The 16,380-nt window shown below is 38.1% G+C and overlaps 1 protein-coding gene across 2 annotated transcripts in view; it reads left to right on the forward strand.

The window, feature by feature from the left end:
• ALDH1L1 (aldehyde dehydrogenase 1 family member L1) overlaps nucleotides 1–16,380 on the forward strand; it is a 109,334-nt gene that overhangs the window by 10,172 nt on the left and 82,782 nt on the right. For both annotated transcript variants that reach the window (XM_045849630.1, XM_045849631.1), the window contains exon 2: nucleotides 16,148–16,299. In XM_045849630.1, coding sequence (XP_045705586.1) covers nucleotides 16,173–16,299 — 127 coding nt within the window. In that variant the 5' untranslated portion in view covers nucleotides 16,148–16,172. The remainder of the gene's footprint in view (nucleotides 1–16,147; nucleotides 16,300–16,380) is intronic.

Raw genomic sequence — 16,380 nt, forward strand, 5'->3', positions numbered from 1 at the left:
GTTCCATGTGCATTTGAAAAGAATGTGTATTTTGCTTCTTTGGGAAGAAGGGCTCTATATAGATCAGTTAAGCCCTTTTCCTTTAGGACAGTGTTCAATGCCACAATATCTTTGTTATTTTGTTTGGAAGATCTGTTTATTTTTCATAGTGGGGTGTTGAAATCTGCTACTGTAATTGTGTTGCTGTCAATATGTTTCCTGAAGTCCTCTAAGATTTTCTTTATGTATTTGGGTGCTCCTATGTTGGGTGGATATAGATTTACAATGTTTATGTCTTCTTGGTGGATTCTTCTCTTGAGTATTATGAAGTGACCTTCTGGGTCTCTTTTTATGGCCCTTTTTTGGAAGTCTATTTTGTCTGATATGAGTATTGCTACCCCGGCTTTTTTTTCCTGTCCATTTGCTTGGAAAATTTGTTTCCAGCCATTCACTTTTAGTCTGTGTAGATCTTTTGTCCAGAGGTGGGTCTCTTGTAGGCGACATATGTGTGGGTCATGCTTTCTTATCCATTCATCTATTCTATGGCTTTTGATTAGAGCATTTAATGCATTTATATTTAAGGTCATTATTGATAGGTACTTATTCATTGCCATTTTCATATCTGTGTTTCTCTCTCTCTCCCTCTCTCTCTCTCTCTCTCTCTCTCTCTGTCTTTTCCTTAAAGAAGGCCCTTTAGCATCTCTTGCAGAGCTGGTTTGGTGGAGGTGTATTTTTTTAGACTTCTTTTATCTGGGAAGCTTCTTGTTTGGTGTTCTATCTTTATTGAGAGCCTTGCTGGGCAAAGTAGCCTCAGTTGCAGACCTCTGGTTCTTATTACTTGGAGTATTTCTTGCCATTCTCTTCTGGGTTGAAGTGTTTCTATTGAGAAGTCAGCTGTTAGCCTTATTGGGGCTCCCTTGTATGTTACTTTCTGTTTCTCCCTTGCTGCCTTTAAGATTCTCTGTTTGTCTTGAAATTTTGCCATTTTAATTATGATGTGTCTTGAGGTGGGCCTCTTTGGGTTCCTCTTGATTGGGACTCTCTGTGTTTCCTGGATTTGTGGGACTTTTTCTCTCATCAAATTAGGGAAGTTTTCCTTCATTACTTTTTTAACTAGGTTTTTGATCCCTTGCTCTTCATCTTTTCCTTCTGGTATTCCTATTATACGGATATTATTACGTTTCATATTGCCTTCCATTTTTCTTAATCCCTCTTCATTCTTTTTGAGCCTTTTTTCCTTTTCTTGCTCCTTCTGGGTGTATTCTTCTACTTTGTGCTCAAGCTTGCTGATCCGATCTTCTGCTTCATGAATCCTGCTTTTCATTCCTTTTACTGTGTTCTTCAGTTCAGAAATTGTATTCTTCATTTCCTCTTGGCCCTTGTTGATAGTTTCTGTTTCCTTTTTCATGTTGATATAGTTTGCAGTGAGCTCATTGTAGCTTCCCTGTAGTTTCTGGTAGCTCATTGTGAGCTCATTGAGCTTCCTGACAGTCATTGCTTTGAACTCAATGCCTGATAGTTGAGTTGCCTCTATTTCATTCAGCATTCTTTCTGAGGCTTCCTCCTTTCCTTTCATTTGGGGATTATTTTTTTGTCTTCCCATTGTTCATGGGTTTCTTCTTGTTAGCCTCAGCTTCTTAAATTGATCTGTTCTGGTTCCCTGTGATTATGGTGTGAACTTCTGTGGTAGAATACCAGTGAGTTTCAGTGGTGCAGTTTCCTTGATCTCCCGAGCTCACAGGTCCTGGGCTATCATTTAAGTTGGCTCTGTGTTTGTCTTTGGGTTTTGATTGCTGTTGGGTCTTTCTTTCGTGGATCCTTCCCACCAGCTGGTTAAATGAGGGTCACTCTGTCCACCACCTCTTGTATTTTGTTGTGCTGGTGAGGGCAGGTTGTGTTGAAGCTGGTTCTTTCACATGTATAAGGTTTTGAGGATTGTCTCTTGCTCTTGTTCAGTTGTTTGTACTGGGTACTGTCTCTACTGTTTTGTTGCATTTCCAGATAGGTCCTGGATTGAGGTTTGTGTGGTTTCCACTCCCTCCTTCACCTTTTTCTGTTGTTATCTGTTAGTGGTTCCTTTGCTGGTGGGTTTCCTCTTCCAGTGGGTATCCTGGTGTTCACCGCTTCCACCTACTCTTTTTTGTGATCAGTTGGTTGGGGAAGGCAAAATGGTTTAAGACAGCAAGACAGTATTCTATGATATTTACAGTAGCAGCCAGTAGAGAAGAGATAGGAGATTCTTTGGCCAAGTACAGTGTTAACTGTGATCTTCCACCCAGCTAGCTGATTTTAAGAAATGATGGAAAGGAGATAAGACTCTTGTTATGGAAGGAAGGATTGTGAGTTGGATCTAGAAAGCAGTGAGGTTGTGGGAGGTCAGATTGTGAGGTAAGGTGAGAGTAAAAGACAGTAAATAGGTGTAGTGTGTGAGAGAATAGAGTTAACCACTACAGTAATAGAGTTCAGGAAACTGTGAAGTGGGCTAAGATCTGGGAGGGGTGTGAAGAAGTATTTATAATTGCATGGAACAGCAATTATTTACAATAATATTAGAGCAACAATCATATGACAGAATCTATGAGATCTAGGTAAGAAGAATAGGGAGTATAGAACCTTCAGTAGTGTGCTAATGGGACACAGGTGAGGTGAAGGATAGTAAATTAGCAATACACTATGAAAGAGATATCGGAAGAAACCTATCAGTTGATACAATATAACCAGCCTAGCAAAGCAGATTATACAGAAAAAAGAGGAATACTACAATACTATTAAAAATGTAAGAATATTACAAAAATAATAATAATACAAATATGCAATAACTTGCAGGTTCTCTGTAATAGCAGAGTGAAATTTGTCTCACTGTCACAGCTGTTGTGATGCCCCTTCTTTGGGTTCAACTCTGGTCTTTTCACAGATCCAGATTTTTGTCTCACTTGTAGGTATTTAAAAAAAAAATTAAAAAGGCAGATGAAGGGAGAAAGAAGAGATAAAATTGGAGGAAAGAAAGGAGGAAGGAATAAAACAAGAAAGGAGGAAAGAGAGGAAAAAGAAATTAAAAGAGAATAAAAATTTAAAAATTAAGAATTGTTAAAAAATAGAATAAAATTAAAAAGTCTTTTGGTTTCAAAGTAACCAAACCAGTTTGTATGGTCTTGCTGGCTGTGGCAGGCTGAGGGGTGTTTGGTATGGCTTTTCTTCCTTCTGGATCTGCGCTGGGTCAGCAGCGTGCACTGTCTGGGAAGCTATCGTGGCTCCTCGACCCTGCGCCCTGGGTGTGGGATTCAGGTCTTTCTGCAGGGTTACTGCTGTGGACTGGGGTGCGGCGATGCGCTTCCTTTTGAGCACGTGCCCTCGGCCAGACTGCCTCACCCTTCCCAGTGCTATGTGGGTGTGCAAGGCCCTCCACACAAGCACAACCCTCTGTGCAAACTTGGGATCGCTGCCCGGCTAGGTGTCAGGGAGGTCAGAGCGATTACTGTAGGAGAACTCCCCAAACAGTGTCTGTCTTTTCACTCCTTCCTCTTGAGAAATTCCTCCTATTCAAACCTGCTGCTCCATACTGCAGCCTGGGTTCTCCCACAGCCCAACTCTTCAGCCAGTGACCCTGGGGGTCAGGGCCTGTTGTGCCACCCAACCCCGCCGGTGTCCACAGACTCCAAGGGTGCTCACGGCCCTTGTGTGTTTGCTAGCAACTGGGTTCCTCCCAGTGCCACTCAGACCTTGTTTGGCTGGGGAGCGAGCAGTTGTTCCAGCTCTCTCCCAAAGACTCTGTGGCAAACCTGGCAGCAGGTGCTGGGCCTGGGGCTGCAGTCCCTCGGACTCCACGCTGGTCCCTGGGACCCTACCATGTTGCAGCATTCCTCTCACAGACTTGTTTTTTGGTTCCGCCACAATCCTTGGTCCCTATTTTCACATATGCTGAGGTATGTTGGTTGCTTGCTCCTCTGTAGATCGGCCAGGATTTTCTCCCGTGTGCAGGGCGAAGCTGAATCTGCTCCCTCCTACTCTGATGCCATCTTCCTCCTCCAAATGTTTCTTTTTTAAGTCCTTGGTTGTCTGACTCCCATACAATCTGATTTTCTGTCAGTTTTGGTTGTTTTTTCTTTTTAAATTTGTTGTCCTTTTTTTGGTTGTGTGAGGAGGCACAGTGTGTCTACCTATCCCTCCATCTTGACTGGAAGTCTTGAACAACTTCTTTTAAAATACTGTGTAAGTTAGGTTTAATGGTGACATATTCCCTTAATTTTTGTTTGTCTGAGAAAATCTTCATTTATTCTTCACTTTTGAAGGATAATTTTACTGGATACAGATTAGGTCTAGTTTTAGGGTGATGGGATTTTTCTTTCAGTACTTTAAATATTTCAATCCACTCTTTTCACTTGCCTGGTTTCTGAAGAGAAGTCTGATATAATCTCTAGTTTTTGTTTGGGATGATGAAATAGTTTTGGAAATAGATGGTTATAATGCTTGTACAACACTGCAAATGTAAATAATGCCACTGAATTGTACACTTATAACTGGTTAAAATAGCAAGTTTTATGTCATATAACTTTTACCACTCTAATAAATTAAAACAAAACAGCTAGAGTAGACACAAAGGTAAACAAATTGACCAATAGAACAGAATACAAGTCTAGATATAGATTTACTGATACATTCTCTTTTCAATGGAGGAAGGAAGGACTTTTCATTATCAGGTGATGGGTTAATTTGATTTCCATATGGAAAAATATTTCTGGACTTCTACCTCATACTGTACACAAAAATAAATTTTAGAAGGATTTAAATATGAAAAGCAAAACGAAGTTTTTAAATATTTTCCTTTTAAAAATTAAGATAATGTGACATCAGCTTTGTGGCAGCATGAGTTGTTTACTTTGTTTTTCTTTTTATGTTACAAACAGTAGGACATCTATAGCCCAACATAAGGTCCTCCACATAGCACATCAGGACATCTGAGAGATTTCTAAAATCTGTACATCTGAAGGTGAGTGGGTTAGACCTCTTGGAGGCAGCAGAGCCAATGACCAGAAGATCTAAGATTCTAAGGAATGTCCATGACACCTATATCCCATCCCCCTGCCATTGTGCAGAAGAAAGGACTCCCAGAAGAAGGGACTGTGCCCAAGACCCCAGTACCCATGGCAGCAGTAGTGGTGCCTGTGACATGAAGCTACAGTAATCATGGCAATGCCCAAGACCCCAAGCTCCAGGATTTCAGCAGCACACACAGCCCAGGTACCCTCTACCCTGTAGTGGTTGTGACTATGATCTTGGTCCTTCCAGCAGCAAGATACACTTTCAAGACCCTGGTACCCACAACAGCAGTGATGGCTCCCATGACCTCCAGAAGCTCCAGGAACTGGAGTGGCATCCAAGACCTGAGTTTGCAGAAATAGCAGCAGTACTCACAACCTATTGACACTGATAGCAGCAAGGCACCAGCAACCTTAGAGGCACAGGCAGTGACAACAAAAGCACTGGGGATACCACTGGCAAAGGCAGTGGAGGGTGGAAAGGGCTTAACTAGAGACAACTCAGATGCATCAATAGAGGAAAAATTCATCAAACACAGTGAAAAATTTTAGTAACACAATATCACAAAAAGAAAATGACAGTTTTACAGAAACTAAACTTAAAGCCATTCCAGATTGTGATCTGATTGAGAATTCACTATAACTATCTTAAAGAAACTCAGTGAAGTACAAGAAAATTCAGAAGGTCGGTTCAGTGAGCTCAAGAATAGAATTAATGAACAAAAGGAGTACCGCACTGAAGAGGTTGAAACTCTAAAAAATAATTGAACAAATGCTGGAGCTGAAGTACTAAATAAATGAGATGAAGAATGTATAAGAAAGCATTGGAAATACAACAAGATTATGGAAAAGAGAGTTAGTGAACTCAAAGATAGAATTGTAGAAATGATTCAGGTAAAAGAGGATAAAAACTAAAAGAAAACTGAAGAAATTCTAGAAAACTATCCAACTCCATTAGAAAAAAGCAACATGAAGGTAATGAGTATCCCAAAAGGAGAAAAGAGAGAGAAGGGAGTCGAGAGCTTATTTAAAGAAATAACAGCTGGGAATTCTCCTGAACTGGTGATAGAACTGTTGTATAAATCTACACAGCTAATGGAATACCTAGTTATCTCAATGCAAACAGACTTTCTCCAAGACGTTATATAAAACTGTCAAAAGTCAATGATAAAGAATGGATTTTGAAGGGAGCTGGGGGAAGGAAGTCAGTAACCTACAAAGATACCCTTATTAGGCTATCACATTTCTCAGCAGAAACTTACAAGCCAAAAAAGAGTGGAATGGCATATTCAAAACATTAAGAGATAAAACTAGCAGCCAAGAATACTCTACCCAGAAAAGTTGTTCATGTATGAAGGAGAAATGAAGGCTTTTTCTGACAAACAAAAGTTCAAAGAGTTCACTACCACTAGATTTGCCTTACAAGAAATGAAATGACAGAAAAAAATATACAAAACTTTGAGTAAAGTCATAGACAGAATCAGAAAAAAGTTATTTCGGAATAGAGCATTAATCACTAAAGGTTAGCATTAATGTTAAAGGAAAAAACATAAATAACTATAGCTACTGAAACTTGGTAACAAACCTACAACATAAAGCGTGACAACAAAAGTATAAAATGGGAGGAAGAAAAGGTTGGAACCTAGAAAATGAAGATAAGATGCTATCAGCAGAATAAAAAGACTATTTTAATTATGAGACATTTTATACAAACCACATGGTAATCATAAAATAAAAATCTAAAGCAGAGGACTTCTGGCCAAGATGGAGGTGTAGGTAGATGCACTTTGCTTCCTAGCACAACCAAAAGAAGAGCAACAACAAACTTAAAAACAAAAAATAACCAGAACTGCCATAAATCAAAAAAGCCTGACAACCAAGGAGTTGAAGTAACATTCATTCAGATGGGTAGGAAGGGCAGAGACAGGCAGCTAGGAAGAGAAGATGCATAGCAAGGCAGTGGCTGGAGGACCCGGTGGGCAAGGCAATGGCTGGCAGACTGGATGGCCTCACAAACCAGGAGAAACAACTGGGGAGCAAGACAGACCACGAAACCCAGGGTTCCATCATGGGGAAATAAAGCCTCAAAACCTCTGGCCATAAAAACCTGTGGGGGTTGCAGCTGTGGGAGAAACTTCCAGCCTCAAAGCAGAGTTCATTGGAGAGACCCACAGGGACCTAGAATGTACCCACCGCCCTGGGAGTCAGCACCAGGAGGGCCCAGTTTGCTTGTGGGTGGTGAGGAGAGTGACTGAAAGCCGGCCAAGAGCCAAGGCAGTGGTATTGTTCCCTCTTGGATCACCTCCCCATATATGGTGCCACAAGGCAGCAATGTCAGTTGCCCCATCTTGACAAACACCTGAGGCCCCACACTTTACAACATAAAGGCATGCAGAGACAAAAAAAATATGGCCCAAATGAAATAGATCAAAACTCCAAACATGGATCTAAGCAATGAAGAGATAGCTAACCTATCAGATGCAAAGTACAAAACACTGGTAATGAGGATGCTCACAGAAATGGTTGAGTATAGTCACAAAGTGGAGGAAAAAGTGAAATAAAAACATACAGGGAAAAAACAGTGAAGGGAAGCATATTGAGATTCAAATCAACGATTTGAAACAGAAGGAAGAAAGAAATATTCAACTAGAAGAGAATGAAGAGACAAGAATTCAGAAAAATGAGGGCAGGTTTAGGAACCTCTGGGACAACTTTAAACATTCCAACATCTGAATCATAAGGGTGCCAGAAGGAGAAGTGGAAGAGCAAGAAATTGAAAATGTATTTGACAAAATAATGAAGAACTTCCCCAATCTGACAAAGGAAATAGGCTTCCAGAAAGTCCAGGAAGCTCAGAGAGTCCCAAAGAAGTTGGATTCAAGGAAGCACACACCAAGGCACATCATGATTACATTACCCAGGGTTAAAGATAAGGAGAAAATCTTAAAAGCAGCAAGAGAAAAGAAGACAGTTATCTACAAAGGAGTTTTCATGAGACTATCAGCTGATTTCTCAAAAGAAACCTTTTGAAGGATTGGAAAAAGAAGGGGCTGGAAAGAAGCATTCAAAATCATGAAAGACAAGGACCTATTTCTAAGATTACGCTATCCAGCAAAGCTGTCATTTAGAATGGAAGGGCAGATAAAGTGCTTCCCAGAAAAGGTCAAGTTAAAGGAGTTCATCATCACTGAACCCTTATTATATGAAATTTTAAAGGGACTTATCTAAGATCAAAAACCTGAACAGTCAAGCTCATAACTATCAACATCTGAACATAAAAACAAAAACAAACTAAGCAAACAACTAGAACAAGAACAAAATGACAGAAATGGTGATCACATGAAGGGTTATCAGTGGGGAGGAGGTAGGAGGAGAATGGGGGAAAGGTACAAGGAATAACAAGCACAAATGGTAGGTACAAAATAGACAGGGAGCTGGTTAAGAATAGTATAGGAAATGGAGAAGCCAAAGAATTTATATGTATATCCATGGACATAAACTAAGGAGGAGTAGATTGCTCGTGGGAGGGGGGTTCAGGGCAGATGAGAATAAAGGGGAGAAAAAAGGGACAAGTATAATTGCAAAATCAATAAAATATATTTCAAAACAATCTAGAGCAGAGACATGAAACATGAGAGAAAACTGTGAAAAACTTCATAGAAAATCTCTAAGCTCAACTGTCAGACAAAAACATAAGTAGAGAAATGAGATATAGAAAATACAAAACAAGATAAGATGGCAATAGTAAGCCCTCATATATCAATTACCCCAGATGTTAAATAGAAGGAACTCACCAATCAAAAAACACACAGTGGCTGGATAGAATAAAAAACAAGACCCAACTATTGTTGCCTGCCATAGACTCATCTGTGCTCTAAAGACAAACATAGGCTCAAAGTAAAGGGGTGGAGGATAATAAGTAGACCAAAGCCAAAAGAAAGCCATTATAGCCATACTTATATCAGACAAAACAGACCAAGCCAAAATAAGTAACAAGAGACAAAGATGGACATTATGTAATGATTAAGGGCACAATCCATCAAGATAACATAACATTTATTAATATATATTCACCCAACATTGGAGCACCAACATATTTAAAGTAATTATTAACAGATCTAAAAGGAGAAACTGACCACAACACAATAAAAATGGATGACTTTACTACCCCACTTAAAACAACGGAAAAATTATCTAGACAGAAAGTCAACAAGGAAACAGCAGCATTAAGCGACATATTAAACTAAACGGACTTATATATAGAACATACCACCCCAAAGCAACAGAATGCACATTCTTCTCAAGTACAAATGGAACATTCTCAAGGATAGACTCTACATTTGGGCACAAAACAAGTCTCAATAAATTTAGTCTCAAAACAAGTCTCAATAAATTATGAAGATTGACATCATATCAAGCATCTTCTTGACTACTGTGGGTTGAAACGAAATCAAGTACAAGAAGAAAACTGGAAATATGTGGAGATTAAACAACATACTACTGAACAACTATTGACTCAATGAGGAAATCAAAAAGGAAATGTAAAATATGTGGAGAAAAGTGAAAATGAAAATATAACAAAATCAATAGATGAAGCTAAAAGGGTACTAAGAGGGACATAAATAACAATACAGGCCCATCTCAAGAAAGAATAAAAATATCAAACAATCTAACTTTATACACAGAAGAACAAATGAAGCCCAAAGTAAATGTGAGAAAGAAAATAATAAAAATCAGCGCAGAAATACATGAAGTAGAAATTTGAAGGACAATAGAAGAGATTGATGAAACTAAGAGCTTTTTTGAAAGATAAAATTGATAAAGCTTTAAATAAATTCATTAAGAAAAAAGAGAAGGCTCAAGATAACCAAAATCAAGAGAAACAACAGAGAAGTTACAACAGGCACCACATAAATACAAAGCATCATAAGAGATTACCATAAACAGCTAAACTCCAAAAAATTAGAAAATGTAGAGGAAATGGATAAATTCTTAGACTCATACAACCTTCCTAGTCTGAATCATGAAGAAATAGAAAACCTAAATAGACCAATTTCTAGTAAGGAGATTGAAACAATAATTTAAAGACTCCATAAAACAAAAGTGCAGAAACAGACAGCTTTGTGGTGAATTCTACCAAATACTCAAATGAGATTTAAGAATTATCCTTCTCAAACTCTTCCAAAACAGCTGATGAGGAGGGAAGATTTCCAAACTCATTTTATGAGGCCAACATTACCCTGATACCAAAACCAAAGAAAATGCAAAAAAAAAAAAATTATAGAGCAATGTCCCTGATGCACGTAGATGCAAAAAAAACCTCAACAAAATATTAGCAAATCTAATATAATGTAACAAGGATCATACACCATGATCAAGTGGGATTTATTCCAGAGATGCAAGGATGATCAGCATTTGTGAATCAATGTGATGCAGTACATTCACAAAATAAAGAATAAAAACCATATGATCATTTCAATGGGTGTCAAAAAGAAAAAGCATTTTGACAAACTTCAACACCCATTTATGATAAAACAAAAAATTCTCAGTTAAATGGACATAGAAGGAAAGTACCTCAACAAATAAAGTCCATACATGACAAACCCATAACTAGTATCATGCTCAACAATGAACAACTGAAAGATTTTCCTCTACATTGAGGAAAAAGACGGGTGTTCACTCTTGTTATTATTAGTCAACATAGTATTGGAAGTCCTAACTAGAGCAATCTGGCAATACAAAGAAATAAAAAGCATCCAAATTGGAAAGGAGGAAGTAAAGCTCTTACTGTTTATGAATGACATGATTTTATATATATAAACTCTAAATACTCCACGCAAAATGTATTAGAAATAATAAAATAAGTAAACTTTCAGAGTACAAAATCAACACACAAAAATCTGTTGCATTTCTATATATTCACAAGGAAAAACTCATAAAAGAAATTAAAAAACAATCCTATTTATTAGGTTGGCCAAAAAGTCCATTTAGTTTTTTCTGTAAAAGACACATTTTTCATTTTCACCAATAACTTTATTGATTTGGATGTTTTCAGTATGTTATCTCTCTCCCGTGTGGTACAATGTTGCTTGTTCTCAATTAATGACTCGATCTGATTGCTATCAACTTCAACTCGTCTGCCTAACTGTGGAGCATTGTCCACCGAGAAATCTTCAGCACAAAACTTCACAAACTACTTTTGACACATTTGATCAGTCACAGCACCTTCTCCATACACTGCATAAATCTTTTTCTTTTTTGGGGGGAGGGGTGTTTCAGTTGTGCTTTTACTTTTCTTGAAATAATAAAGCATAATATGCTAAAAATGTGGCTTATTTTCTTCAATCTTCAATATTAAAATGGCTGCACAAAAATTTGCCAGTTTGGTAAGTTTTCTTTTTTAATGCATGCTGATATGAAAGCTGTCACAATACAATCTAAAAAAAATTGTTTACAATGAAGTTAAAGACAAATAAGCGCTGCTAGAGCCATCTTATAGAAAAAAGCCAAAGGAACTTTTTGGCCATCCCATACAATTGCAACAAAAAGAATAAAATAGAAATAAATTTAACCAAGGAGGTGAAAGATCTATATACTAAAAGCTATCAGACACTGTTGAAAAAAAATTGAAGACACAAAAAAATGGAAAGATATTCCATGCTCACGACTTACCAGAATTAACATTGTTAAATGTTCACATTATCTAAAGCAACTTGCAGATACAATGCAATCCATATCAATATCTCGATAGCATTTTTCACAAAAATAGAATTTTAAAATCCCAGTGTTTATATAGAACTACAAAAGACCTCCAATAGCCAAATCAATCTTGAGGAAAAAAGAACAAAGCCAAAGTTATCACACTCCCTGATTTCAGCCAATATTACAAAGCTACAGTAATGAAAACAGCATGGTGTTGGCAGAAAAAAAGATACATGGTTAAATGGAACAGAATTGAGAGCCTGGAACTAAACCCACACACATATGAACAATTAATTTATAACAAAGGATCCAAGAACATACAATGGAGAAAAGGAAGTATCTTCAGTAAATGATGTTGGGAAAATTGGGTAGTCACATGCAAAAGTATGAAACTAGACCATTATCTTACACCATACACAAAAATTAACTCCAAATGGATTAAATATTTGAATGTAAGGCCTAAACCATGAAATTCCTAAAATAAAACATAGGTAGTAAGTTCCTTGACATCAGTCTTAGTGAAGTTTTTGTGACTTCTACTCCAACAACAAGGGAAACAAAGGCAAAAATAAACAAATGAGACTACACTGTGGTGTCATCCAGAGTCTCTGGTTGACATGAGGGTTCACTCTAGATGTTGTATCTTCTCTGGATTTGCACAAGTGTATTCTGACATATATCCATGTTCATAGTATCATACAAAGTATTTTCACTGCCCTAAAAATTATGTGCTCCACCTATTCATACATTTCCCCTGTTGCAATCCCTGGTAATCACTGGTCTTTTTACTATTTCCATAGTTTTGCCTTTTCCAGAATATCATATAGTTGGAATCCTACTGTAAGTAGCCTTTTCACTTAGTAATATTCACTCAAGTTTCTTCCTGTCTTCTCATGTCTTGACAGCTAAATTCTTTTTAGTGCTGAATAATATTCTGTTATCTGAATGTACCACAGTTGATCAATCTATTCACCTACCAAAGAACATCTTGGTTGCTCCCAAGTTATGGTAATTACAAATAAAGCAATGATAAACATCTGTGTGCATGTAAGTTTTCGATTTCTTTAGGTAAATAGAAAGAAGCATAATTACTAGATTATACATTAAGGATATGTTTAGTTGTGTAAGAAACTGCCAAACTGTCTTCCAAAGTGACTGTATCATTTTGCATTCCGCTAACAATGATTGAGTATTCTTGTTGCTTCACTCCCTCGTCAGCATTTGATGTCAATGTTCCAGAGTTTGGCCATTCTAGTTGGTATGTAGTGGTATCTCAGTGTTGTTTTAATTTGCATTTCTTTGATGACATAGGATATGAAGCATATTTCTATATGCTTATTTGTCATATGTATATCTTTTAGATGATATGTCTGTTAAAATCTTTGGCCCATTTTTTAGTCAGGTTATTTTTTATTGTTAAGTTTTAAGAGTTCTTTATTTATTTTTATTTTTTTAAAGAATTTATTTATTTTTAGAAAGGGAAGGGAGGGGGCGAGAGAGAGAGAGAGAGAGAGAGGGAGAGAGAAACATCAATGTGCGGTTGCTGGGGGTTATGGCCTGCAACCCAGGCATGTACCCTGACTGGGAATCGAACCTGCGACACTTTGGTTTGCAGCCCGCGCTCAATCCACTGAGCTACACCAGCTGGGGCTACTTTGTTTATTTTTAAATACCAGTTCTTCACCAGATAAGTCTTTTGCAAATATTTTCTTTTGGTCTGTGGCTTTTCTTATTCTATTGACAATGCTTTTGCAAAACAGAAGTTTTTGATGTCAGTGATGTTCAGCTTATCAATTTTCTGTTTTATGAATATGTTTTTGGTATTGTATTTTTTAAAAAATTTATTTATTTATTTTTAGAGAAAGGGTAAGGGAGAGAGAAAGAGAGGGAGAGAAACATCAATGTATGGTTTCCCCTTACTCACCCACTACTGAGGACCTGGCACGCAACCCAGGCATACACCCTGACTGGGAATCAAACTGGTGACCCTTTGGTTCACAGACTGGCACTCAATCCACTGAGCCACACCAGCCAGGGCCCTTGGTGTTTTATTTAAAATACTCACTGCATACCCAAGGTCATCTAGGTTTTCTTCTGTGTGACCTAGTTTTCTAGTTCTGTGTTTTAAATATAAGTCTATGATGAATTTTGAATTATTTTTTGTGAAGGGTATAAGGTCTAGATTCATTTTTTTGCATATAAGTGTTCAGTTGTTCTAACACTATTTGTCTAAATAACTGCCATTGCTCTCTTATAACCTTTAGTTCTTTGTCTTACCAAAGAAAAATATTTTAGGAGACAAAGAGACAATTTTCATGAACTTGGAGTGGCCAAAGATTTCTTAAATAGAATACAGAAACCAGTAACCACAAAAGAAAATTTAGATAAAGTATACTATTATGCATTAAGTTTAGGGACTTCTTGGTTCATTAAAAGCACCATAAGAGAGTTGAAAAGAAAACCACAGACTCAGGCCTGTATGACTGAGTTGGTTTGAGCATTGTCCTGTACACCAAAAGGTTGGGGGTTCAATCCCTGGTCAGGGTGTATATGGGAGGCAACCAATCGACGTCTGTCTGTATCTCTCTCTCCCTTCCCTTTCCTTTTTCTCTAAAATCCACAAACATATTTGAAAAACAAAAGAAAACCACAGAATGAAGATATTTTTCATACATATATACCTGACTGAGGACTCATAATCTATGTTATTTTAAAAAACAAAAGACTACTTGCAAATCATAAGGAAAAGACCACCCAGTGGAAATAATAGACAAAAGAGTCAAAGAGTCCATTCCCACAAACAGATATGCAAATGGCCAATATACATAGAAGAGCTGCTCAACTTCATTAGTCATTAAAACCCCAGTGATACATTTGTATTTCATATTAGCAAAATAGCTGAAATGAAAAAGCACAAGGCCACGATGCAGAACACATGGTAGTGGAAATTGGTACAACCACTTTGGAAAACTGGCAGAATATGCTAAGGCTGAACATTTTTATACCTGTTACCCAGGAATTTCACTCCTAGGTATATATGCCATAGAAATGTATTCCTATATACGGTAAGAACCATGTGGCAGAATCTTTATAGCATTTCTTTTGGTAATAGCCTCAAACTGGAAAACTACCCAAATGCTAATCAACAGTAGAGTGGATAAATAAATGTATGTATTTACATTCACACAATGAAATACTATGCAGCAATGAGAAATACCACAGTACAACAACATAAATAATATTGAGGGGGAAAATCCACAAAACATTACAATGTGTGATTCCATTTATGTAAATGAAATATATATATTTTAAAAACAGGTAAAAGTATTCGATGCTATGGGGAATAGTGACTGGAAGAGGTTCAAGGGGATGCTTATGAAGTAATTCTTTTTCTGATTGCTGATTATAAACGTGTGTTCAGTTTGTGAAGATTCATTGAGCTACATACCTATGTTTTGTGTACTTTTCTTTGTGTATAAAGTATGTAACTTTAATAAAATTTTTCCCACCCTGGCTGGTGTGGCTCAGTGGATTGAGTGCTTGCCTGCTCACAGGGTCACCGGTTTGATTCCCAGTCAGGGCACATGCCTGAGTTGCAGGCCAGGTCCCTGGTGGGGAGTGTGAGAGAGACAACTACACATTGATATTTCTCTTTCTCTCTCCCTCCCTCTCTGTCTAAAAAATAAATAAATAAAATATTAAAAAATAAAAAATATAAAAATTTTCCCAAAATATGTATGTTTTTGTAAATAGACAATTTAAAGAAATATGTCAGGTAAATTGGGTTTTATGGATGTGAGCATGGTGAATGAATAAGCAAATGTTGGAGACATTCACATGACCTAGCTATGCATCATTCCATATTATCTTCCTTCTTCTTGGCCAGCCCAGTGGCACCCCTCCCACCTCCCACCCCTATCTGCCGTCCTTAGGGTCTGTCTATGGAGCACGCTTTCCTGTGAAGCTGAGGTAGACAAGCCCTCAGGACTGGGCCCTCTTGGTGCATCTAAGTCATATTTATAGGCTGAAAGTCATTTGAGGCATGTGGAATCATTCTCATTAACAAATGAGGAAACTGGGGCTTGATGTGACTTGACCAAGGTCGCAGACTGGTTAGCTACAGAAATATGATCAAATATGCCTCAGGGAACTTGATACCCAGTGTTCCATGCCAATTTGGAAGGTTTCAAGGAGTCTCTAAATTTACTGTCTCTCTGCATCTCACCCATTGTAACATCTAAAGTCCCTCCAACCCTCATCGAACCATTTTTCTCTGGTTCTTTCACAGCTTCCCTGCAGTGGCCTGCCGCTAGGGAGCCCCAGAAAGGAGCTGAGAGGTTGGGAGAGGAGCAAGCAAGTTAGGCTCTGTGCAACTGCCTCCTTGAGGCCAGCAAGCCCTATCTAATGCTGCAACCTTATTCCTTCCCCAGGTCCTTCTGAACTTCCCTTGCTGCCATGAAGATTGCAGTTATTGGGCAGAGCCTCTTTGGCCAGGAAGTTTACTCCCAGCTGAGGAAGGAAGGCCATGAGGTTGTAGGCGTGTTCACTGTCCCAGACAAGAATGGGAAGGTGGACCCCCTGGGTGAGTGGGAGCAGGGAAATGGGGTGTCCAAAAGAGCAAGTTGTGGTGGATGGGAGCAGAGTCTGCAGGATCTTCTGGTGG

This window comes from Phyllostomus hastatus, unplaced genomic scaffold (assembly GCF_019186645.2).
Source record: "Phyllostomus hastatus isolate PE091 unplaced genomic scaffold, TTU_PhHast_1.1 phas_contig_80, whole genome shotgun sequence".
In the NCBI taxonomy this organism is placed as follows: domain Eukaryota; kingdom Metazoa; phylum Chordata; class Mammalia; order Chiroptera; family Phyllostomidae; genus Phyllostomus; species Phyllostomus hastatus.